This window comes from Protopterus annectens, chromosome 3.part0 (assembly GCF_019279795.1).
Source record: "Protopterus annectens isolate FY-2018-M chromosome 3.part0, PAN1.0, whole genome shotgun sequence".
Lineage (NCBI taxonomy): Eukaryota > Metazoa > Chordata > Ceratodontiformes > Protopteridae > Protopterus > Protopterus annectens.
Window position 1 is genome coordinate 1,868,392,074 of NC_056731.1, and position 26,159 is coordinate 1,868,418,232.

Sequence of the window (26,159 nt, forward strand, 5' to 3'; positions counted from 1 at the left end):
TTCCAGAATCTATACAAACGTCTTCAACATAACCTGTGACTGTCGGCATTGAAAATAAACACCATGTTTGCTGCAGCTATAAACTTATGAGAAAAAAAAAAGATCTACTTTCAGAAAGGCTGCTCTGGCTTGTTGGGATAGGAAGGGAGAGATTTTTTTCCCAAGAAGAGGAGGGAGGTTATTTTTGTTTTGATTTTATTTATAATATAGAGAAAGTTTTGAGACTGGCTGAGCCAGACTTCCAGGTATTTGAAGGTTTCTGTGTATAGCCTGAATGTATAAATTAGAAATAGCTATGGATTTTGGTGCTTGCTTGATTTTTTTTTGAAAAGTATAAAAAAACACAGTTTTATTCTTGGAGAAACTGAGCGACAGTTTTTGTTTGATGTGTCATAACTGGAGATTGTGTAAGTCCTCATTGAATTTGGGACCGAATGGTAAAATGTGATTGATTTGATTGGTAAATGACCATATTATCTGCACAGAGCATATGTGGGAGGTGGGGAAGATCCAAAGGGAGATTGTTAATGAATATGGAGAAGAGACTGGAAGCCAGAAGGGATCCTTGTGGCACCCCTTTGGCAGTAGCAGTGGAGTTTGCTTTAGGCTGGTCCTAGTTTACACAGAAGTGACTGTCTTTGAGGAAGTTTGTAAACCAGGGTATGGCATCAGGGCTGATTCCAATAGCCCTTAGTTTGTTTAACAAGAAAAAGTGACAAATGAGGTCAACAACTTTTTGAAGTCTATAAATAGGGCCCCCTGTGAGAAGGATGTGCTGGTGTTGAGTAGAATATCATCAGATAGAGACCAGAAAGCTGTTATTGTGCTATTACATGACCAGAATCTACGTTGATTGAAGGAAAGGAGGTTGTATTATTAGATGTACTATTTTTTCTAAAAGTTTGCCTACATTTAGGAGAATGGAAGTTGGACAGAAATGGGAGGTAACTTTTGGACTGGTTTTCTTCTGGAGTGGTTTAATGAGGGCAGTTTTGCAAATGTTTGTAATTCTGTTGTAAGACACAAATTGTAAATATGGATTAGAGGAAGTGAAAGATGGTACGTGCAATGAAATAAGAACCAAAGGTAGAGGTTGTCAGATCTTGGGAGGGGGGTTGTCAGTGGAAGTGTTGATGAGTAAAGCTGAAGGTTCTTCATATTTAATACATTTTAAATAGAAGGGGGGAATGGCGAAGAAACAGGAGGTTCTGGACCCTGGTGCAGTGGAATAGTACATCAAGGGGAGGTTGTTCAATTCTTTTGGGAAGTCTTCTGGGAGAGTTTTGTTTTACTGCATTGAATGAATTTTTGGGGGGGTTGTTTCCTTGGGGAGGTTAACTTCTTTCCATAAATGTTTTAATATGTGAAGTAGAGTAGTTTATTTAGTTGTTTGAGGAATGCTTTTGTGTCTATAGATGGCCTATTTGGCAGATTGCATAAAGTTACAAAGAAGAGGTATTATTGTCGGAAGTTGTGTTGAACAACTCTTTAGAGAAATTGATAAGGAAAACAACATGGTATTAGGAGACTTTTAGGCACAGAGTGAAGCCCATAAAAGGGACTGTGTTTTTTGGAACTATTGAGGATTATTGTTTAGGTATAATACATTCAATAGAAGGAGCAAAAAGTAACAGAAAACTCAGTGACAACAGGAACCCTGCTTTTTGGAAGGATCAAAGAAGTTATAATCTGACAAATTCCTTTCATTTTTATCTAGAAGGTAATGTCAGTCATCATTCTATTTGTCAAACATACTGAACTACACCTGAAATGGATGAGATTGCAGACATAGGGCAGTGCTTAGAATATCATTTTAGTAAATAATACCCCTGTAAACAGTGTCACCTGCAGTGAAATATAATAGTTTTGTAAAATGTAGCAAGTGCAGTCATTGGACTGTTTGTACAAATGCTCTTTTTATTTATTAATTTTTAATATGGTAAAGACTGACATCTGCAGGCATTTCATCAGTTATTCATTTTCATTAGCCCTTATTGTGACACATCATGTCCACAAGATCTTGTTTTTTTTTTGAGAACTGGGCATATTTTTTAATGTTTTATAACTTGTAAGGGACAGTAGCACATGTGCTGATTACACATGCCTCAGAGCCTAGAAGTGTGTAGGCAATGGACATCAAACGAGGAACGTAGGAGACTTATAATATATAACCCTAACATCTAGAGCATACCGAATGAACAGCCTCATTTTAGTCTCACCACTGTGGTAGTTTGTACCTTTTTTATTTACCGTCTCACTATATTGCCCGGACATGCCATAAAGCAACCTTGCTATTTTCTGCATTTTAAGCTGCCACTAGGGATCACACTTGCTGTAAATACAAAGCTTCCTTATCTAGAAGATAACAGTTATATGCTGCAAACTGTTTTCTCCCCTTTGCCCAGCTATTATTTGATGCATCTGAATCAAGAACATAGTGTGCTGATACAGCATTAAATAAAACAGAAATATCTCAACTTTCCAACTAGTGGCCTGGTTAGCTGCAGTTTTCTTGCCATTAATGTTTCTACAGCAATTTCATTACTGTGTTAATAAGCAGGCTTTGTCATTCTTTTTATGTTTTAGGTATTCACAGAGCCTTCTGGAACTCATGGAATTCTTAGACAAAAGCTCAGACGACTTTAAGACTTTGTTAGAGTAAGTCAGTTTTGTTAACTTGTATCATGCATATAAAATATTTTGAATATAAAACTCTATTATAATAACTTATGCATGGCATGTAAAAAAACTAATTTCCTAATGTAATAAACACCACATTAACCTGCTTAGATTAGTGATAGCTTGGTAGTGATACACTGTGATAGCTTGGTCTTTGATGTCTCACTTATCTGACTTGATAAGTTGAGTACAGAAGGACATTTTGTTTTTGCAAATTGTTTCTAATCCTTGTCTTTTTTTTAAACTTAACTAAAGTTACTCTAAAAGTCATTGTCATACCTCTCAACTTCTCAAGAAATCTGGACAAAGCCTTCAACAAAAGTGGGACAACGTTCCAAAAATAGGGGCAATTTTTAAATATTGCTCTTACAAACTTAGATAGTTGACAGAATAATGGGTTTTGCGTTAGCATGAATTTTTTGAAGGATAAGGAGTCTGAAACTCAAATATTGTCATTATTTTTGAACTTCAATCTTTAATGATTTACCAATTTTATGAAAAACAGACCAAAAACATGAGGCCAAAATCTGGACATTCTGCAAAAATCTGTACAGTTGAGAGGTAATATTGTGTATTTTATTTTTTTGTGATATTATTCAAATTTCCTTTTGACATCTGGGTAACAATTGTTTTTGATGATGTGTATGGATTATCACACACACACACACACACACACATACAAACACACCTCTATGGGAAGTGAGGAAGATTGCTTCCTGGACTATGGCACATCGTTGGGATGTGGGAGGAAGTCAGAATACTGAGCAAAAAAGCTGCATGGACACAGGGAAGATCTATGAACTTTGTACAGAAGGGTCCACAAATGAGAACTGAACTGAGAATGACAGCTGTGAGGTAGTAATACTACCATCACCGTGCCACCCCTTTCAAAGCTTCATTTTTCACAACATACTAGTCATGAGGTCTGAACCTAGAGTTCTCAGAAAGGAAGTATAGCAAGTAAAAATTAGAAATATAGTTTAAGCAAAAGAAACTAAATGGAAAACAAAAACACTCACTGTGTTCTTTTTTGGCACAATATATTTGCATGTAGGTGAGGGTGGAGAGAGGACAAAGGGACAGACCAGCATACAACAGTGAGACCCAGTGAGAACAGTGAATTAATAACAGTCAGTCGTCAGTGGATCAACAGCTGAGTGTGATCCTTATAAGGAAATGAGACAGTGTGGCTATATTTGTTATAACCTTTAGAAGCAATGCCATCTTTCCAGTCTTATCTCATTTAGTAAAGGCCATGACTAGACCGGAGCTCGGTAATTAGAGAATGGCAGGGCCAAACATAAAAAAAATGTTCTGGCAACTAAAAAGAAACAGCTGTAATCATGCAGCTGTACACGTGGCTTTTTTTTTCAATGCTGGAGGCAGTGGAACCTGGTTTGGAACCTACAGTGACAACTGAAAATGTGGGCGAGGAACAAATCTGTACTTCACAATCATGTTTTAGAAATATATGTATAGTGTTTCCCAATTAGTACAGACGATTAAAGCTATGAACTGTTAGGGATCTATAGTCCATAGCTTTATTTTCTCAGTCTTCATTCGTCTACTGTGTGACTGTAAATGAGTCACTTAAACAGAAAGTTCTCTGGGACATTTGGGAAACTGAGCTAAGCTCCAATGGACCTACAATATTATCACAAACAAAGCTGAATCCTGGATACAGAAACGAGGTTAACAGATCAGCAGACAAATGCAAACCTGTCCTCTATATTCAAGTTTGGTTAAATTGTGTGTTTTGTTAATTATTCTGGAGTGTTAGTTTTGTGATTTTTGTTCTGTTTCATAAGACGTGTACAAAGGCATGTGTTAGTAATCTTTTTATCTGGCAGAATGCTTTTGAGCAAATAACTGCATTTGGTTGGGTTTATTTCTATCAAGTAACCAACATCTGGGCATATTGATGTCTATGATATTTTAATGTTAATGTGGAAAAAAATGTGCAGATTATATTGAAACAGAACTGTTTACTGTAAATTTCACAACAATGAAGGCAGGAAGAAAGATCCTAATTCTGCTCAAACACTGGCTAACAAAACTTACGGCCTGCTGCACTAGCAAATGAAAGAAGAACAATTTATACAAAAAAATATAAAAAAGTTACAAAATGATGTAGATACAAAGCATTTGGCAATTGCAGAACTATATAAATGTATAAGTAGAAACCAATTAACATATGGAAATACATTCAGTAATGTTGCAGAATTGAATTATTAGAGCATACTCTTCAGAGGGGGACTAGCTGAAGTTCTGAGTGACACGTTTGTATAATAATTTTTGACAACAGCACATGGAAGAAACATTATCACAGAAACACTTTTCTGTAGAGGATGCACTATACATTCTGCTTCATGCCCCCTGGATTCCCACTCCTCATTTCTTGATACACTGGAAAATATTAGGGTACAACCCAACACCCTAATAATGGGCGATTTCAAATACCCCACCATTAACTGGGAAAACTACTCATGTACCAACTCTTTGCTCAACGTTTTCTGGAATTCATAAATTCCAATGTCTTGGATCAGCTTATTCATACCCTCACCAGAGGCAGCAATATCCTAGACCTGGTCATTACCAGCATGGGCAACCGGTGTTCCACACCAGAGGTCAATTCCTCGTTGGTCAGATCTGATCACAAGCTAATCACTCTAGACATCCACATCCCACCCCCACCCCCCATTAGGGAAACCACTGTAAAAAACTTCTCCAAAGCCAACTTCACACTTCTTAAGACAGAAGTGGCAAACTTCATAACACCCATGCAGACGGACAATAGAGGTATGACTGCTGAATCCTACACAAATGCACTTTATAAGCACGAGTCCATGGATTGTGCGATCCCTAACAGAACCAAGATGCTATCCTCCAAAAAAAAGGAAGCCAATCTGGTGGGCCTCTGCCTTAAACAAACTCTATAACAGAAGAAAGAAACTGTTACAAAAAAAGAATAAAATCCCATGACTGGAGGAGCTCCCTGGTCAGCCTCAGTAAGAAGCTGAGATTCCTCATAAAATCCTCCAAAGCTAATTATGAAAACAAAATTGCCACTGACTCTAAAAACAACCACAAAGCATTCTATAGCTATGTCAAGAATCTCAATGACAACACTCAGATCTGCTCTGAGTTACAGCACAATGGCACTAAATATACAGAACCAACTGATATTGCCAACATCCTGGCAGATAGGTTCAGTGCTAACTTTACCCCCCTCTCACCCCCTAGAGGGCACATCTCTATACCAGAAGAATGCAAAGTTCCTGTAATCACGGCTGCACAGGTAATAAACACACTCTCCAAAGCCAAGAACACAGCATCCATGGGACCTGACAATATCCCAGGCTGCGTTCTACATGAACTACAGAACGAACTGGCACCCCACCTAAGTACCATGTTCAATCATAGCCTCACCTCAGGCTTTGTGCCCACTGAATGGTGCACCGCGATGGTTATCCCACTCCACAAAGGGGGAGCCATGACGGACACCAGGAACTACCGCCCCATTAGCCTGATGAGCCTGGTCTGCAAGGCCATGGAACGTATCATCATGGAACTCATAAACAAAGACATTGGTAATCTCCAAACTCTGGACCCCCACCCAGTTCGTGTTTGTAAAAGGCAGATCATGTCTCCTAAACCTGATAGACTTCTTTGAAGCAGTCACCAAAGCCATAGATGAGGGTAAGGTGGTTCACACAGCCTATCTAGATCTCGCCAAGGCTTTTGATACCATCCCCCACTCTGGAATTATAGATAAACTCACTAAACTAGGTATAAATCCCTATGTCACAAGATGGGTTGCCAACTGGCTTACTGGCACAACCCACACTGTGAAAGTAGCAGACTCCAAATCCGACTTCAGACCAGTGACAAGTGGAGTACCACAGGGTTCAGTCCTGGGTCCTCTCCTGCTTGGTATCTACTTCTCTGAAGTACAGGCTAACACAGAAGGTCTTTGGCTACTGAAGTTCACAGATGACTGCAAACTAGGAGCCATAATCGAAACTCCTAAAGATGTGGACATCCTACGAAAGGGCCTATCTGAGACAGATGCCTGGTGTCAAAGCCATGGCCTGAAGCTCAATTCCAAAAAGTGCATTGTCATCCCCTGTGGTAAAAACTCTGTACCCATGAACTACTACATAGGTGATAGTCTACTTAACACCGAAAGTGTGATAAGAGACCTTGGGACACAGGTGGACAGTAGTCTCTCCTGTGATAATCACATCTCCACATTGGTCAGGAAATCCTTCTACATGGCACACCTCATCACAACAGGTTTCTCATTCAGAAAAAAAGAGGTCATTGTTCCCCTCTACTCATCACTCATTATACCCATTATAGAGTACAGCGTCCCTTTTGGTATGTACCTCACAAGACATCTACAACAACTGGAAAGGCCACAGTAATACCTCACAAAGAGGATTACTGGCCTCAAACAGATACCCTACACAGACTGTCTCAAAAAACCCCAGCTTTACTCCGTCACATATCGCCTACTCAGAGGTGATCTGTGCCTAATATACAAAGCCATGTCAAACCCAGAGCTGTTGGACATGCTTCACTTAAAGAAATACCAGTCCCTCTGAACTACACGCTGTAGGGACCTAAACCTTGTGACTACAATAAACAGAACATGTTGGAGGGACAGATTCCTGTCCCAGAGACTTCCCATACTCTGGAACAGACTACCTATCTATGTCAAACAGAGCTCCTCATTAGCACTCTTCAAGAAAAATCTTGATGATTGGATAGGAAATAGGAAATTCACCCCGGGGATTAATTCTGTGGCTCTGCTCGACAGGGGAGCAGGAAAATAATTTTCTTGGGTGGCGAAAGCCAGAGTACCTTTTTGGCTAGGCTTATATAGGCCCTAGGGCCAATAGCCTAGTACCTACCTATGAACCTATGGGGACAGCTCACATAAAGGCTTGTTTCAGTTTAACAGACTGATGTTTGGAGTGGACTGTCCATCAGCTGTATGTGTCAGAGGGTGACAGACCAGATTCTGCAAGGAACAAACAAAGTGCAGAGTGAGATTGATTTTATGTTAATAATATGCAGATACACAGTGATGATGACCTGGAGCGAACACACTAAAGGTGTGTGCATTCTGAGCAAACTAAAACATAGGTGGTTATTGCAAGCACATCACTGATATCTTGGGCTGCATCGATTGCAGAAGATGATGAAAGCTGTACTCAAGTCACAGGACTTGAGCGTTACAGCTGAGATTCTGTTTACAACTGATTATCCCTACAAGTTTTACCAAACTTCTTGATTGTTCTACACTTACTAAATACATTACTGCTAGGTGGAGTATGAGAGGAAAGGATGAAGACGTGAGATTGACCCTTACTGGTTAAGAAGCTTTGGGCAAAATCTTAACAAACTTTTAATCCTTCCTTATGCATTATGTTGGTATATAACACTTCACTGTATGGAATAGGTGTTAATCGATCTCATAGGTTTCCAGAAGGTATTGAGAGTCTGAGTGTCTGTGTTTTAAATTCCTTGGTAAAAGTTGAATGTAATTATGACTCAGCTAACAAAGGCCCTTAGTCTAATTTGAGGAGGAAATAAATGTATGACAAAACATATACATTGGTAATAGATACCTCGGTACTGCGATCTATAACCAGAGGAAAAGGATTCCATAGTGGTAGTAACACAGTTACAATGCTGAACATGTTTACTTTCTTATGATATTATATTCGCTCATTCATTGTATTGGTGTCGGTCTACTGAAGTTGCTAGAGACCCTGTTGATACATTTTATAAAACAATAGTAGAACAGTTACAAGTGATGAACAAATTAAAATCAAAAGGCAACCAGGAGTGTTTTATCACATGTGTGACGTTATAAAGGTAGGGCCTAAATGGGATGATTCGCTGTATTCTTCATTCGGAGTCAGGAAAGGACAGCTATCAACATGCCAATGATGATTTTGTTTTGTCAGTCAAGAATGATTATTTATTGCAAGTTAAATGCCAGAGTGTTCAGATGTATGCAAGAGGAACACCTGGGTACAGCACAACTGAAGTCATGGCATTTTGTGTCATGGCCTGGACCTGATAAACTGAAGAATCGACAAAAAGTTGCATTGGTTGTCAAGGGGTATGTAAGAGTGGTACAGGATATGTACGAGGGTAATGTGACAGTGGTGAGGTCTGCGGTGGGAGTGATGGATGCATTTAAGATGGAGGTGGGATTACATCAAGGATCAGCTCTGAGCCCTTTCTTATTTGCAATGATGATGGACAGGTTGACAGACGAGATCAGACAGGAGTCCCTGTGGACTATGATGTTTGCAGATGACATTTTGATCTGTAGTGAGAGTAGGGAACAGGTGGAGGAGACCCTGGAGAGATGGAGATATGCTCTAGAGAGAAAAGGAATGAAGGTCATCAGGACTAAGACAGAATATATGTGTGTGTGAATGAGAGGGAGGATATAGGAATGGTGAGGATGCAAGGAGTAGAGGTGGCGAAGGTGGATGAGTTTAAATACTTGGGATCAATAGTTCAGAGTAATGGTGAATGTGGAAGAGAGGTGAAGAAGAGAGTACAGGCAAGTTGGAGTGGGTGGAGAAGAGTGTCAGGAGTGATTTGTGACAGACGAGTACCAGTAAGAGTGAAAGGGAAGGTCTACAAGAGAGTAGTGAGACAGTGGCATTAACAAAAAGGCAGGAGTTAGAGCTGGATGTGGCAGAGTTAAAGATGTTAAGATTTGCACTGGGTGTGACGAGGATGGACAGGATTAGGAATAAGTATATTAGAGGGTCAGCCCAGGTTGGAAGGTTTGGAGACAAAGCCAGAGAGGCAAGATTACATTGGTTTGGACATGTGCTGAGGAGGGATGCTGAGTATATTGGGAAAAAGATGCTAAGGATGAAGCTACCAGGTAACAGGAAGAGAGGAAGGCCTAAGATAAGGTTTATGAATGTGGTGAGAGAGAACATTCAGGTGGTTGGTGTGACAGAGCAAGATGCAGAGGACAGGAGGAAATGGAAACAGATGATCTGCTGTGGCGACCCCTAACGGGAGCAGCCGAAAGAAGATGATGGTTGTCAAGGGGTTCAGTATTGTTACTGAAGCTGAAAGGTAGAGTCAAAGATTGGGAATATGATAAGTTGTATACTTTTGTATTAAGAGGCTGATTTGTGGTATAAGAAATCATGAAAAAATGTAATTTTATTAAAAAGAGACAGATGTGATTTTATCAAAAGCTGTAGGTGTACAAAGAACAAATGAAGTTACTAGTGCACAGCTAAATGAATTCAAATTGGAAAAAGCTGCTGCAAAATATCCAAACTGAGCCAAATAGAAAGTCAAAATGAGAAGTAATACGATGCAGTGTTGCAGCAAACACCAATAAATATGACAGGAGAGGCATTTGAGAACGCAGAGAAACAGCCATGTGGACAATCGAAATGTTTGTACAGTTAAAATTCAAACTTCAACACTAGGTATGGCTATAAACATGACAAGTATTGTCCTAATTTTACTAGAACATGTAAAATCTATGTCAGAAAGTGACATTTTTACAAAGGTATGTACATTTAAAGCAAGTGTGTTTAAACATTTGCATAATATTCAACAAAAACATGCAAAATGGAGTGTGTTGTTGAACAAAAAAATGACACCCTTTTCTAAAGATCCCAGTTCCAGTTGTTTTATCTCTGTTACTATCTTTGTTACTTCTAGTAAAGTTGGTTTAGACTTTGATCTTCATTTTGTAGTTATTATATTTTTGGCAGCCATCATAATTAGACTCAGCAAGGCCTTACAATATGTAGGTAATTCCATCTCCGTATCATAGCTAAAAAAATCTTTTCCCTAGTCACTCCAATAGAGCAGTTTGCAGGGAATCTTTAAAGTCAGCCAACTCATTTCACTCCCAGAAAATATGTTCCCAGTTATATCATTGTTCCCAATCGCATCTCCAACATTTGCTGTCTACCTGAGAAAAGATTCTTTGGAGCCTGCTTGGGGTATAGAAATATCTATGAAAACACTTCCAGGCAAAGATTCTAAATATTCCAGATTTTGTTGCAATCTCTAATCTGTAGTCCAAATAATTCTTGGCATCTTCCTATTCTGCTACCTTTCTGTCTCTAGTTATTTGTTCCCAATACCTTGGTTCCTTTGCCAGTTTTCTCCAATATACTCCCACCCCCTGTTGCCTATTGTCTGATTCCCTAATTGCAGTCAAACCTTTCGGCAGAATCTCCTTTCTTCATTCCTGTATTGGCTTAGTTCTTAAATACCTTCTGCTACTTTATGAATATAATATTCTGTATGATTATTGTCATTCTCCTTAAAGGTCTGCATCCCAAATCCCAGTCTCTCCATGTTACTTGAACTCCCCCCTGTTTCATCATCATCTCTTTCCACTTTGAGTTATAGTTTTACGCTTGTGCTATGTACAGGAGCCTTAACTGTGTATCTCTGAAATACCCCTTTAAATCAGGTAATCCCAACCTGCCTTTATCTATTGGAAGAATCAGCTTATCCCATTTGACTCTTGCCATCTTCCCCTCCCAGATCAAATCCTTCAACTCTTTATTAATTACTATCCACAACTTCTCCTCTGGTTGATACAAATATGCCTGACCTGTGTAAAAGACTAAAGGGACTCAAAACATTTTAACTGCCTGTATCTTACTATAAATATCCATGTAACAGAGCTTCCATTTTTTCAATTTTTTGTACTATCTTTTGTTTGGTCTCTTCCCACGTATCCTTAGCTGCCACATCAGTAACATTTGTAATCCATACTCCTAAATACTTTATTTAATCATGTCTCCATAAGTATGGATATTGCTGAACCAATTCGTATGTGGGTACATAATTTACCACTGTTGCTTTTGTTCTGGCTTCATTAATTTTGTATCCTGCAAAGGTGTGAAACTGTCTCAATATGATCTGCTGCACTCTAAAGTCCCTTTATGGTTTTGTCTGGTATAAAATAATGTCATCCGCAAATAGACCTAGCTTTTCTTGACTACCATACCAATTATATCCTTGAATTTCTGAGTCCCTTATTTTCTTTGCCAGTGGTTCTAAATATAATCCAAACAACAAAAGGGAGAGGGGACACTCTTGCCTAGTTCCTGTGCTCAAGCAGAGATTATAAGAGAGGACCCCGCCCACTTTAATCAGAAAATGACATTTTGAGTTGCTTGTGGGTACTATTGAAGTGAAAAGACTTGTTATTTCTGTGATGTAAAGAAGGCATTTTAAACAAAGCTTTCTTTGATAAGTGTTTTGGGATCTTTTAGATCGATCCACCTGAGCAACTTCCAACTCGGGAAGGTGGTACCTGTTTTTAACCCTTCTCAGAAGTGTGGCACCCCCTTATGCTATGCTTCAGTGGCAATACAAGAATAGAACCTGCAGTCTTTTGATCTCCCAGCATCAAAGGCAAGTGAGCAACCTGTATCTGAGGTTTTACGAGTCAAAGAAAAGGAATATATTATTATTTTTTTCTTTTAAAGATATTGTGGGTGCTCAGGAAAAAGCACTCCCTTTAAAAATGATTGTTGTAGAGTTTTTTTTTATTTTCTTTTTTTACTTTTAGCTGTATTGAGGTCCTAATTCAGATAATTTCAGATGTTTTTGTTACAGTGCTTTGGGTCTTTGCTAACACAGACATGATGTTCATTATAGATAATTTTTTAAAGTGTTGTGGCCTTGTTAAAAAGGGAAAGAAAACTTCTCTGTGGGTCGAAGGCACAATTTTTCTTTCACACAAATCTTAAAAACAGCTAAGCCTTGACCAGTTTTGCCTGGTGTATGCCTGTATCTGTCAAAATGACAAAAACTGCCACTTTTCTGTTGTCGTGTTCCATTCATTCAAGGAAAAACAAATGATTGTAAGCACTGCTGGCTTGTAAAGGTTTAGTTGTGTCACTGATATGTGCTTCTTTAGATCTCATGTTAGCTTAACTTTTACAACACAGTGGTGATAAGTAACCACCTTTATATTTCAGGTTTACAAATGCCCTCATCAACATCAGAAACCGTCACAACGATGTGGTTCCCACCATGGCACAAGGAGTAATTGAATATAAGGATGCCTTTGGTGTAGATCCAGTAACCAATCAAAATGTTCAGTATTTTCTGAATCGATTCTACATGAGTCGCATTTCTATTCGCATGCTTATTAACCAGCACAGTAAGTGAAACTTGCCTTGTTAAGCAGTAAACAAAAGAAAAGATGGACTGTGATTGTTAGGGAAATAATTTCATGTTTTCATTGCTGCAATACACTCTGTTTTTTTTTTCTTGCTTTGGTTCATAGATTAGTACTAGGTTAACTACTCTTGGGGACCATTTTAAGCCTAGCCATTTACCCCATGTAAGAATCAAACTCTGCATCTTGTGTCTGGAAGGTAAATACCTTAACCATTATCTCAGCCTCTCATACCTTTGGTATGCATGAGTGCAATTTTAATAAAACTGCCTTATTTTCTGTTCCTTTTGTTATGCATAAGAAATTTGAAGTACCAAGAACAATGTTATAGTTACTACTAAACCTTATGGTGGTGGATAAACTATATATATTTTTAATAACTGTGCTTCTGGGGTCATGATCCCACATATCTTCCATAATAAAGGAATCAGAACACTTTGGTAGGTAAACCACTGCTCATTTCCATATGGATGCTCCAGTTTGCTCCTATGCCCGGGTTACTTATAGCCAAACTATTAGTCTGAATACGGTTATGAGTGATACAGTAGAAGGAGTGTCTGCCCTCCTGGAGCATGAGTTATTCTGAAGGCAGCACCTTAATGACAGCAAGGCATATTTCTTTTGCCGTGTAGCCCCGCTCTGTGAGCATGGGAAACATAGTGCTTCTATAGTAGGGGAGCATGGGAAATGTAGTGCTTCTATAGTAGGGGAGCATGGGAAACGTAGTGCTTCTATAGTAGGGGAGCATGGGAAACATAGTGTTTCTATAGTAGGGGTGCATGGGAAACATAGTGCTTCTATAGTATGTGAGCATGGGAAACGTAGTGCTTCTATAGTATGTGAGCATGGGAAATGTAGTGCTTCTATAGTAGGGGAGCATAGTGCCATCCACCTGCATGACATCCAACACTTCCATTACCACCTGTCAGCCTGCTATTCCACATACAGTGAGGTGGACAGGTGCTGTGTCTCCTCTCTACTTGAGTAAGAAAGAGGAGAGCTGACCTGAGACCTATTCTCACTACAATAGCCAACCCCGGCCCCATCATGCTGTGCACTTTCCAAACATAAGTCAGTGGTGACATGGATGATTACCTTTCCATTGTGTAAGCGTAGCAGATGTCAGTATACTATCTACAAAAATAGCATGCTAAAGCAAAATACACATGCGGATGGCAATGTTATGACTGCTACGGTTTTCAGGTTGGTAAAGTCTGAAGTATACTAGTTTATATGGCAATAGTTGAAAAAATTACTGGTTAATAAAATGTGATACACATATAAAATCATTGCTTGAGAGGAAATATTTCTTGTGTTTTTGCTTTTTTTTATATGTTTTAACTATTGCCTAGTACTTTTTACTTGGTGAAGCTGTTTATTTGTCACTGTTTCAGGTGAAACTGTTCTATTTAAGTATTTGACAATCATTCATACAAATTGTTCAACATCTTAGCATGTAAAAAGATGATGCAACCAGGAAGTTCAAGCCTTAGTTAACATATGTATTTAAAAACCAAATGCCACTGCACTGCTCTCAGCACTTCTTTCCTTCAGCTACAGGGCAGTACAGCATTTTACTTGCTTGTGTTGTGGTGGTGATCACTAATATACTTTAAATTCTTCTTTTTTTTTGTCTTCCTTTTCCGCAGCTCTTCTTTTTGATGGCAGGACAAATCCTGCACACCCAAAGCACATAGGGAGCATTGACCCTAACTGCGATGTTGTTGAAGTTGTGAAAGGTGAGGCACCAGGCTGGTTTTCTGCCTTTTGTAACTGCAAGGACATTTCTTTCTTTGATACATGCTTGGCTGTAAGCCAGTAAAATGCCTTTAGCAGTGATTTGAAGTCTGTAAGTATATTATTCACATGATAAATGTATTTACATTAAAAAAATCTTTTTTTTCTTAATTATATTGAAGTGATGAAGAAAATCTATGTTAAAGTGTGTATCTCAACATACATAAACTTTTTGGTTTTATCCCACCTTTCCCTTTGTTGAGAAATATTTAAATGCAAGGTCAACTTTTCTGGCCCCCAGCTCACAAGTCAAAGCTAGGTAACCACAGCTAGCGGTTAGGTGTCTATTATTCTATAACACAGAGTTGACTAATTAATCTGGATTTTTCAAGCTACAGTAAATTGTCATTTGCTTTAATTTACCAGGAATCTCTTCATGAAAAATGCTTCTTATCATCAACTGAAATTGTCTTCCTGCTGTTCCACACCCTCCGTATCTTGTGATTATAGTGATTTTATTGTGTATGGCTATATCCTTGTGAGTTTCCTACTGATATTTTTAACAAATAATTCAATTAACTAGAAAATTTCTACAATTGTTAAGCATTTAGTTGGGTTTGTTTGTTCTGATTTCCTGCTAAGGAGTTTATCATATAACTTGTTTGCAGTTAAAAGCATTCTTTAGAGTCTCCTTGATCCTTTATCTGTTTAAACATTTCTGCAGTTTTTTTTCTACCTAAGTAGTGTTGGTTGTGTAGCATTGTCCATATTCAGACTTGTGTTTTGGGCCTAGTTGTTTGTTAGTAGAGGCTGTGTGTCTGAGCACATGTTCCAGGCCATCATAGCTTAGCCAAAGCCAGTATAGCATTTCAGTGAGAGTGAATTGTTTGAGGTCATTGGCTGACTGGGGTTGCCTGGACTACGGCTTGGAGTAAGCACCTCATTGGTTCTTTCAAGCTTTTTTAAAAGTTGTTTCAGGTTTCAACTTTTTTACTTAAGAAGTTAACTTGTGAGTGTTTCTGCCATTTCACACTGAGCTAATTGGAGGAAGTCAGAGGAAGGGCTCTGAGCCAACTAATCTGTGATATATAACATTAAGTATCCTGTTTTTTGCTTATTTCTAAGTTATTTATAGCACTTTTATTGTCTGCATATAATTTGCTAGCTAGTTTCACTGTTTGTGAGGTATTAACTAGAAATTTTCTACAATTGTTAAGCATCTGGTTGGGTTTATTTTTTCTGATTTCCTGCCAAGGAGTGTATTGTATAAATTGTTTGCAGTTAAAAGCATTCTCTAGAGCAGGGGTGGGCAAACTTTTTGATTTGTGGGCCACATCGAGTTCTAACATTTGACAAAGGAGCCGGAACAGGAGCAGATAGATGGCATGCTTTGAAAACATCACCTCATTGGGGGAAAATACACATCTGCTACAGCTGTACTTTCAAGTAATGTGACCTCCTCTTGATTTGACAGCCGAACAGTATGCATATGTATACCTGTGCAAATTGTTTTGCTATTAAATCACTAGGAGGTCTCATTACTTGCAATTACATCTACATTTGGGAGTCATAACTAGCTCAACATGCAGTTTGAGTTATTGCAATGCATCTTTTAGTGTTATGATTAAAAATGTGTTTAAACTGAAGACTTAAATTTCTTTATTTCAATGTGTAATTTTTCAGATCTTGATTGTTTAATGGGTTATATAAAAATGCAATAATTCAAATTAAGGTATTTGCTTCCTCTCTCTTCTTCAATCTCACTACAGAAATCCCTGACATTCACTTTAATAAACAGGACTTGATTTCTCATCATATGCTGTTCCATTGCTGTGACAGAAAAGTAATCCATAACCACATAAATAAAAAAAAAAAAATTTAAATCTCATAAATGTACAGCATATTTCACTTTATTTGAACTGCATTACACTAGACATGCCTGGAGAACTTTTCATAAACATGCTGTATAACTAAAGCTGTCAGGGGACAGATTTGGGGTCTGTGCATTTAATGTACATTTGCATCTGGACTGGAGTACAATGCAGTTGTACAAATGAAAGGAAAACTACAGTAGTATACTTTAAAGAACCAACATGAGCAGGAAGGAAATGTCCAAAGTTGAAAGAAAGACATTTCTTGTGGAAGGGGCTGATAAAGAATGGGAGGCTAAGTCTGTGATGAATATTAAGCAAGCAAAGCAACCAAACTATAGTGCAGTTCAGTGTGACAACCCAACTGTTGGGAACACACTAAAAGTACAAATATTCAATGGAGTGGAGAGAATGCACATTTTACTTATTTTAAGCAGTCAGATCATTTATTTTTTTTGAAGGATAAGGCAAGAGAATAGATAATGAAGCAGATCGCTCACACACACACACACACACACACACACACACACACACACACACACACACACACACACTCTTCACCTTTCAAATCTGCATTCACTAATTTCACTCACTTTCTCTGTCCGATCGCATACACACACACACACACACACACACACACACACTTCACCCTTCAAACCTGCATTCACTCACTTTCTCTCTCCGATCGCATACACACACACACACACACACACACACACACACACACACACACACACACACACTTCACCTTTCAAACCTGCATTCACTCACTTTCTCTCTCCGATCACACACACACACACACACACACACCTTTCAAACCTGCATTCACTCACTTTTTCTCTCCGATCGCTCACACACACACACACACTCTTCACCTTTCAAACCTGCATTCACTCACTTTCTCTCCGATCGCATACACACACACACACACACACACACACACACACACACACACACACACACACACACACACACTTCACCTTTCAAACCTGCATTCACTCACTTTCTCCGATCGCATACACACACACACACACACACACACACTTTACCTTTCAAATCTGCATTCACTCACTTTTTCTCTCCGATCGCTCACACACACACACTCTTCACCTTTCAAACCTGCATTCACTCACTTTCTCTCTCCAATCGCATACACACACACACACACACACACACACACACACACACACACACACACACACACACTTGTTACCTTAAAGAAAACTTCAAAGCAAGCTGTGCAGCAACTCCCATTCTGCCTGGAAAACTCTGCAGTTTTATGGTGTAAAAGTCCGTTGAGCTTAAATCCAAAACGGCGGGCAGTCCCATTATTCAAACAGACGTGCTCCCGCATGTCCCTTGATCTTAATTCTGACAGGCTGACGGAGCTGACGTCATCGCGCACGTGATGACATCAGCTCCAAAACCACGAAAAATGAAAAAGTCTAAAAAAAAGACGAAAAATCGGAAATGAAGGGGTGCCACTCGGGAATCGTGGCACCCCATTATTGGGACCCCAAAACTCAGAAAAATCCAAGTAATTCAGGATGGTTGGGAGGTGGCGGGCCAAATCAAAATGTTTAACGGGCCGCATGTGGCCCCCGGGCCGTAGTTTGCCCATGCCTGCTCTAGAGTCTCCTTGATCCTTTATCTGTTTAAAAATTTCTGCAGTTTTTTTCTACCTAAGTAGTGTTGGTAGTGTAGCATTGTCCATATTCAGGCTTGTGTTTTGGGCCTAGTTGTTTGTTAGTAGAGGCTGTGTGTCTGAGCACATGTTCCAGGCCATCATAGCTTAGCCAAAGCCAGTGCAGCATTTCAGTGAGAGTGAATTGTTTGCGGTCATTGGCTGATTGGAGTTGCCAGGACTATGGCTTGGAGTAAGCACCTCACTGGTTCTTTCCAGCTTTTTTTAAAGTTGTTTCAGGTTTCAACATTGTTACTTAAGAAGTTAACTTGTGAGTGTTTCTGCCATTTCACACTGAGCTAATCGGAGGAAGTTGGAGGAAGGGCTCTGAGCCAACTAATCTGTGATATATAACATTAAGTATCTGAGTTATTTATAGGACTTTTATTGTCTGCATATACATTGCTAGCTAGTTTCACTGTGTGTCATAAACAAACTCTACAACAGAAGAAAGAAACTGTCGCAAAAAAGAGCAAAATCCCATGATTGGAGGAACTCCGTAGTCAGCCTCAGTAAGAAGCTGAGATCCCTCATAAAATCCTCCAAAGCTGAAAACAAAATCGCCACTGATTCTAAAGACAATCACAAAGCATTTTATAGATATGTCAAGAATCTCAATGGCAACACTCAGATCTGCTCTGAGTTACAGCACAATGGCACTAAATATATAGAACCAACTGATATTGCCAACATCCTGGCAGATAGGTTCAGTGCTGACTTTACCCCTCTCTCATCCCCTAGAGGGCCCATTTCTATGCCGGAAGAATGCAAAGTTCCTGTAATCACGGCTGCACAGGTAAAAAACACACTCTCCAAAGCCAAGAATACAACATCCATGGGACCTGACAACATTCTAAGCTGCGTTCTACATGAACTACAGAATGAACTGGCACCCCACCTAAGTACTATGTTCAATCATAGCCTCACCTCAGGCTTTGTGCCCACTGAATGGTGCACAGCAATGGTTATCCCACTCCACAAAGGGGGAGCCACCACGGACCCCGGGAACTAACGACCCATTAGCTTGATGAGCCTGGTCTGCAAGGCTATGGAATGTATCATCATGGAACTTATAAACAATGACATTGGTAATCTCCAAACTCTGGACCCTACCCAGTTCGGGTTTGTAAAAGGCAGATCATGACTCCTAAACCAGATAGACTTATTTGAAGCGGTCACCAAAGCCGTAGATGAGGGTAAGGTGGTTTACACAGCCTATCTAGATCTCGCCAAGGCTTTCGACACCATCCCCACACTCTGGAATTATAGATAAACTCACTAAACTAGGTATAAATCCCTATGTCACAAGATGGGTTACCAACTGGCTCACTGACTGAACCCGCACTGTGAAAGAAGCAGACTTTGAATCCAACTTCAGACCAGTGACAAGTGGAGTACCACAGGGTTCAGTCCTAGGTCCTCTCCTGTTTGCTATCTACTTCTCTGAAGTAAAGGCTAACACAGAAGATCTTTGGCTAACAGAGTTTGCAGATGACTGCAAATTAGGAGCCTTAATCAAAACTCCTAACGATGTGGACATCCTACAGAAGGGCCTCACTGAGACAGATGCCTGATGTCTAAGCCATGGCCTCAAGCTCAATGCCAAAAAGTGCATTGTCATCCCATTTGGTAAAAACTCTGTACCCGTGAACTACCACATAGGCGGTAGTCTACGTAACACAGAAAGTGTGATAAGAGACCTTGGGACACAGGTAGACAGTAGCATCTCCTTTGATAATTGCATCACCACAGTAGTCAGGAAGTCCTTCTACATGGCACACCTCATCACAAAAGGTTTCTCATCCAGGAAAAAAAGAGGTCATTGTTCTCCTCTACTCATCACTCATTAGACCCATTGCAGAGTGCAATGCCCCTTTTGGTATGTGCTTCGCAAGACATCTACAACAACTGGAAAGGCCACTGAAATACCTCACAAAGAGGATTACCGGCCTGAAACAGATGCCCTATGCAGACCGTCTCAAAAAACTCCAGCATTACTCTGTCGCATATCACCTACTCAGAGACGATCTCTGCCTAACATGCAAAGCTATGTCAAACCCAGAGCTTTTGGACATGCTTTACTTAAAGAAATCCCAATCCCTCCGAGCTGCACGCTCTAGGGACCTAAACCTTGTCACCACAATAAACAGAACGTGCTGGAGGGATTGATTCCTGTCCCACAGACTTCCCATACTCTGGAACAACCTACCTATCTATATCAAACAAAGCTCCTCATTAGCACTCTTCAAGAAAAATCTTGATGATTGGATGGGAGATAGGAAATTCACCCCGGGTATCACTTCTGTGGCTCTACTTGACAGGGGCACAGGAAAATAATTTTCTTGGGTGGCAAAAGCTAGGGTACCATTTGGCTAGGCTTATATAGGCCCTAGGGCCAATAGCCTAGTACCTACCTATGAACCTATGAACTTATGAACAACCTATATGCCACAGACATATGCCTTCTTTCTCCTAGTCCTGCTTACCTGAAACAGGTTTCTGTAACCACTCCTTGTATATCCTACATTGTTGCCACATTATCCCTTGTTTTGTTTTTCTATGGAATACATTTTGTACATTTGTAAAACTCACCAGATAAATCATATGCCCTCACATTATGGCTGGTGTTTTTTTTTTTGTTTTTTTTTTGTTACTACCCTCTGTTCTTAGACTACAATTGCTTTTTCTTATTGTTTTTTTCCATCCTTTCAACTTGTGCCCTACTCATAATTACAGTCTTGATATTGCAATGATGACATGTATGGTCCTTGCAGTTATGTCAGGCATCCACAAGACATAATTTGTTGACATGAAATGACTCTATTGATGACTCACTCTGCCTGTATAGCCCTTGGCTACCTTTGTTAAGCTCCTTTCTGGTCCTGGAAGCATGTTATTGAAGTTTTGGCCTTTTGTATGATTCAGATGACCCCAAATTCTTGACAGGTCACTTATAGGTCATTCATCTTGGGAAGAGGGTGTTTTCAGAGTTCCCCTGGGGTAAAGCCAGGGATTATAGCAGTTGTGAATAAGGTCTTTAGGGTACATAAGCTTACAAAAAGGTACATATGTATATGTATGTCTGTTGTTCATATATGCATTAATAATTACAAAACCATGGTACATACAATGTATTAAAATATCTCATCTTAAAGTTTACACAAATATAAACACAACTGTATTGTTATTTGACCTCTGTCTAATACAGGTAAAGAGATATTAATTGTTCTGCATAGAATATTTAATTTTGTCATAAAGTTCATGTTTTTGTAAATTTCTCAACAACCAAGTATCACAGACAATACTGTTTAACCTCATATGAAAGTTTTCAGCTGATGAAAAATTGTAACTTGAGTTGTTGCTGAGTTATTGCAAGTCGTTTACAACATGTCACAAACGCAATAGTTACGGTGTTTATTGTGACTTATAAAATCCAGTTTAAAACATAGAACCTAAAGAATACTAGCATTATAATTACAGTTTTTGGTGAACAGTTTGCCATTTATACTTCTTTAGTGACATCTATTGTTCCAGAATTATGAACATTTGTTTGTAATGTGAGGGCATAATTTCATTCTGTCAAGAAGCTTAGGCTCCGCCCATTGAAAGTTACCGTGCAAACTTCCAGAGCTGCATTGAAGGGAATGAATTAAGTCTACTCTGATCTGATAAAAGCTTCAGTTCTTTGTTCCTTTTTTACCTGCAGTTACAGTTTGACCACAGTGTTTTCATGGTTGAATGCTGCAGGCAAGTAGTAACAACATTTTTTACACTGGTGGTATCTGCCTTTTCTCTGGAGATGGGCATCTACGGAGTTAGTATATGTACATAAGGAGCTCATAGGTGAATGCTGTGCTAACTGTTCTAAAGGGCCATTTTAAGCCTAGCCAGTAACCCAAGGTCAGAATCAGATTCACACTGTAACCAGTATCATCTTCCTGCAAAAACACCTGCTTTTTTATTTCTTTACTTTTTGATTAGAGTGGATTTTGTCCTTTTATGTATAAGATTAGATAATTTTGTTTTGATGTAGCATGAACTACCTGATCAAGGCTTTTGGGTGTAGTAGACACAGTTTGAGAAGGCTGATGTCTCCCCCATTCCACATTATTTTTAGCTCTGAACAGAATTCTTGTACAATAAGCAGAGTGGTATGTGTGCTAATTAAACAAGGTTACTAGGCACAGAGTGGGGTGCTAAGTAATTAAGATTACTAGACACAAAGTAGGGTGCTAAGTAATTAAGGTTTCTAGGCACAAAGTGGGGTAAGTAATTAAGGTTACTAGTCACAAAGTGGGGTGCTAAGTAATTATGGTTACTAGGCACAAAGTGGGGTGCTAAGTAAATAAAGCTACTAGGCACAGTACTGCTTAAAAGATTTGCTCAGAATTACAGGTAGAGGGAATCAAAGCTAGAGCTATTGCATGAAACTTGTTAGCAGGTCCCTCTGTGTTAAACTGCTATTACTGTTGTGGTGAAGATGGCAGACTGTTGCTGGTAGTTATTGTTCAATTGGCTAGAAAGTAAGAATGTCTTATCTTCCATTATGAGTCCACTTACCCCACGCCAATATCCTTAGTGCAGAGTGGTCCGGCACAGTTGGTGAAAAAGTCCCTGTCACACATCTGGTTGGATTTGGCAACATATGCTGCCTCCAGTCTGTCTTAGAAGTCAGCTGTATCTTAAGTCACTGCAGGTCTTTTTCTGAGATGCTGAACCCTGTCCAGTAGTCTGTCCAGCACAGTAGGCCTTCAGATAACCTCAACTCCTGGGTTGTTTCTCCATTAGTTAGTCAGCATCCCCTTTGTCTTTGGATTTTAAGTTGATGAGTTCTGTGACCACTAGGTGCATTTCATTACCAAACTTTCTGATGTCTCTGATTCATCCCTTGGGCCCAACGTTTCTATATCTAATTTCAGTGTCTTACATCCAGCTTTCCTGTTTGCCCCTTGCGGTCTCCTTATTATAGGTTTATAGGTTCATAGGTTCATAGATGTTTACTAGGCTAACAACCACAAGGGCCTTTTTAAGCCTAGCCATGCATCCCAAATCTCTGATAAGTTCTGGTACCCTTGTTAAGTGTAAGCTGGATCTTGGGAGATGAAACATTTACAAGCAGGGGCCTGAGAGATTAACCATTTACAGGCTGTCTGTGTCCATTAGAGACATAGGTGCCAAACCAGGAGTTAATTTCCTGTTCCCCATCCAATTGTCCAAGCTACACTGAATTAGATTTGGGAGGAACTCTGCTTCACATGGAAGGGGAGCTTGTTTCAGAGACTGGGTAGTCTCTATGATATATGCCTGGTTCTCCAGCAGGTCCTGTTTATATAACAGGCAAGGTTTAAGTGTTTAGAATGGGTAATTCTGGTGCTATTTGCTTTCCAGTTATGCAGGAGGTCCATCAGAGAGGGGTCTGACAATGCCCTGTATGTCAGGCATAGCTCTCCCCTCAACAGCCTGTAGGAGACAGAATATAGGGATATGGCCTTGAGGTGGTCTGCAGAGGAAATGTTACTTATGCCCTGAATTCTTTTAGTGAGAAATCTCTGTGGACATTCCAATTGTTGGGCATGCCTGGTTAGGTACATACCAGAGGGGGCATTGTACTCGATGATAAATTTGATAAATGCCGAATACAGTGGAACAATGATTTCCTTGGACCTAGATGCCATACCTTTGTTTATAAGTTGCACAGCATAGAATAATTTCCTCACCACTGCAGACACATAATGATCAAAGGCTAGATTACTGTCTATGTGTGTCCCCAAATCCCTGACTACTGCATCAACTCTAAGGGGTGTGTTGTCACTATGTTAGTTACCGGGGTGGATGACTTCCTGAAGGATACTGTTATGCATGGTATTTCGTAAGAGAAGGTTGAGGAGGAGAGGGGTAAAGTTGGATCTAAATTTTTCGGCCAGTAGGTTTGCTATATCTTCTGTCTCAGTATAGGTGGCTCCATTTACAGTGAGCTCTGCACACAATTTTGTATTGCCTTAGAGGTTGTGAACATAACTAAGAATGCCTTGTGGTTGTCCTTGGCCTGGGAGGTGGCTTTGATAGACTTTATTTGTCCTCTGAGTTGTTTTTTTAGTGTGATGTGAGTGCTTTTATCCTGCTGGGCACTGCACCTCCTTATCTTTGACATAATTTTCTGCCTCATGCTATACAGTCTATTGATTTTATGATTCCACCAGGGTGGCTTGTATTTTTAGTTAGTTCTGTACTTCCCAGTGGGTACACCTGCCTCTCTGCATCTATTAACTTGTTTGTATAGGGTTTCTGTGAACAGTTCTGCATATGCAGCAGTGTTCTCTGGATTTATGGGGGCTTGAAATTTTGCCAGGTTATCCTTGTTTTTTCAGCATTATCAAAAAAAGAGAACAAAAAAGGCTGCACAGGTAATGCAGGTTTGTTGCTCTATATAATATATACATAGAGGTACCATTATCTTAATCATAGCTCTGTAGAAAAGCAGCAGTTAGTAAAACCAAAAATGAGGTACTGAACTAAGGAGAAGTTAGCAGTCATTAATATTTGGTTCTTCTTTCATTCTTCTAATGTTAACTCAAATACACCCAGTTATAGAATATATATATATATATATATATATATATATATATATATATATATATATAATATATATATAAAAAGGCATACAAATGTATGCATACACGTATAGAGACCACACACACACACACACACACACACACACACACACACACACACACACACACACACACACTCACAGCAGCACACAATTTAATACTGTGGCCTTGCCTATGCTGTGTAATCACCATGTTCTAAGATGCTCATTCCTTGACTTTTGTTTTACAGATGCGTATGAGAGTGCTAAGATGCTGTGTGAGCAGTACTACCTGACATCTCCTGATCTTGTGATCCAGGAGCTCAATGGTAAGCTGAATAGTATCTTACCACACTATCACCTTAGTATGTCATCACAATATCACTGCCACTGACTCCTAGATCCACTTTGTCAGCTCTGAGATTTTCCTTACTTAACATAGTCATAGTGATGCCTAAGACAGGTATTGATGGCGACAGTGGTTATTCTTGCTACATTAGAGATGGTAACATACTAAAAAAGTCTGATGTCTTCCACTTCATAGTTTCTATGACATGTCGTCCTACTCTGACATAGAATGACATGAGACCTGGAGAAATCATGTTATGCAATATTAGCGTTAATGTTACTCCCTTTCAAGGTGAGGCTTATAAGTGATAACAACAGCAAGCTAGTGACAAAGTGTAGTCTTGGTCACGTAGCATTTAACGTCTAATTTTGATGTGGGTGGCGGCTGAGCTGCTTGTTAATAAAAAAATATCTATTTTATCTGTCCCAATACATTTATTTAAAAATTCAGATGAAACAAAAAGTAATGTCTTATCAATTTAATCATTATTGAAAGGTTAGAAGCCAGAGATACTGAGACACTTTTGCAGTTGTGTTTCTGTCTTCACTGAGGCGCACCTAAGGCATGTTGTTGTAAATGCTGAAATAAGACTTCATGGTTAGTTTACTTAGGCATTTATAATCCTGACTAGCCATATTTCCTTCAGTGTCCACCATTAAAAAGGCAAATAAACCCCTTTCAGTGAACAGAGTAGTGCATTTTAGTCTAAGGTGACAGTGTTATTGTTTTGGTAAACAATCAAAAGGCTGTTTTGCCTTCATTTTCCTTTCACATTTTTTTCTAGTCGATATTAACACTGATAATAGTTAGGTATTTAAAAGACTTCATTCAGTATTAACATATAGTCTCATTTTTATCTAATGGTGCTTAGAAGTTGTCTTGTAAATCTGTCGTTCTTCATGTCAGACTTCTGATAATTCTGTGATGTACTGCCTTTCAAGGTGTTTTGACACTCTGCTCTTTATTATACTACTAATGCTGCAGATTTGCATTGAGACATTTCTGGCAGTGAATTTATCTTAATTTAACAATCA

General features: G+C 39.3%; 1 protein-coding gene across 1 annotated transcript in view; it reads left to right on the forward strand.

Annotated features, from left to right (window-relative positions):
- Positions 1-26,159, forward strand: part of LOC122797132 (pyruvate dehydrogenase (acetyl-transferring) kinase isozyme 2, mitochondrial-like) — an 86,560-nt gene that overhangs the window by 21,547 nt on the left and 38,854 nt on the right. The window contains exons 3-6 of the mRNA XM_044065931.1: positions 2,587-2,658; positions 12,693-12,877; positions 14,545-14,634; positions 25,028-25,105. Coding sequence (XP_043921866.1) covers positions 2,587-2,658; positions 12,693-12,877; positions 14,545-14,634; positions 25,028-25,105 — 425 coding nt within the window. The remainder of the gene's footprint in view (positions 1-2,586; positions 2,659-12,692; positions 12,878-14,544; positions 14,635-25,027; positions 25,106-26,159) is intronic.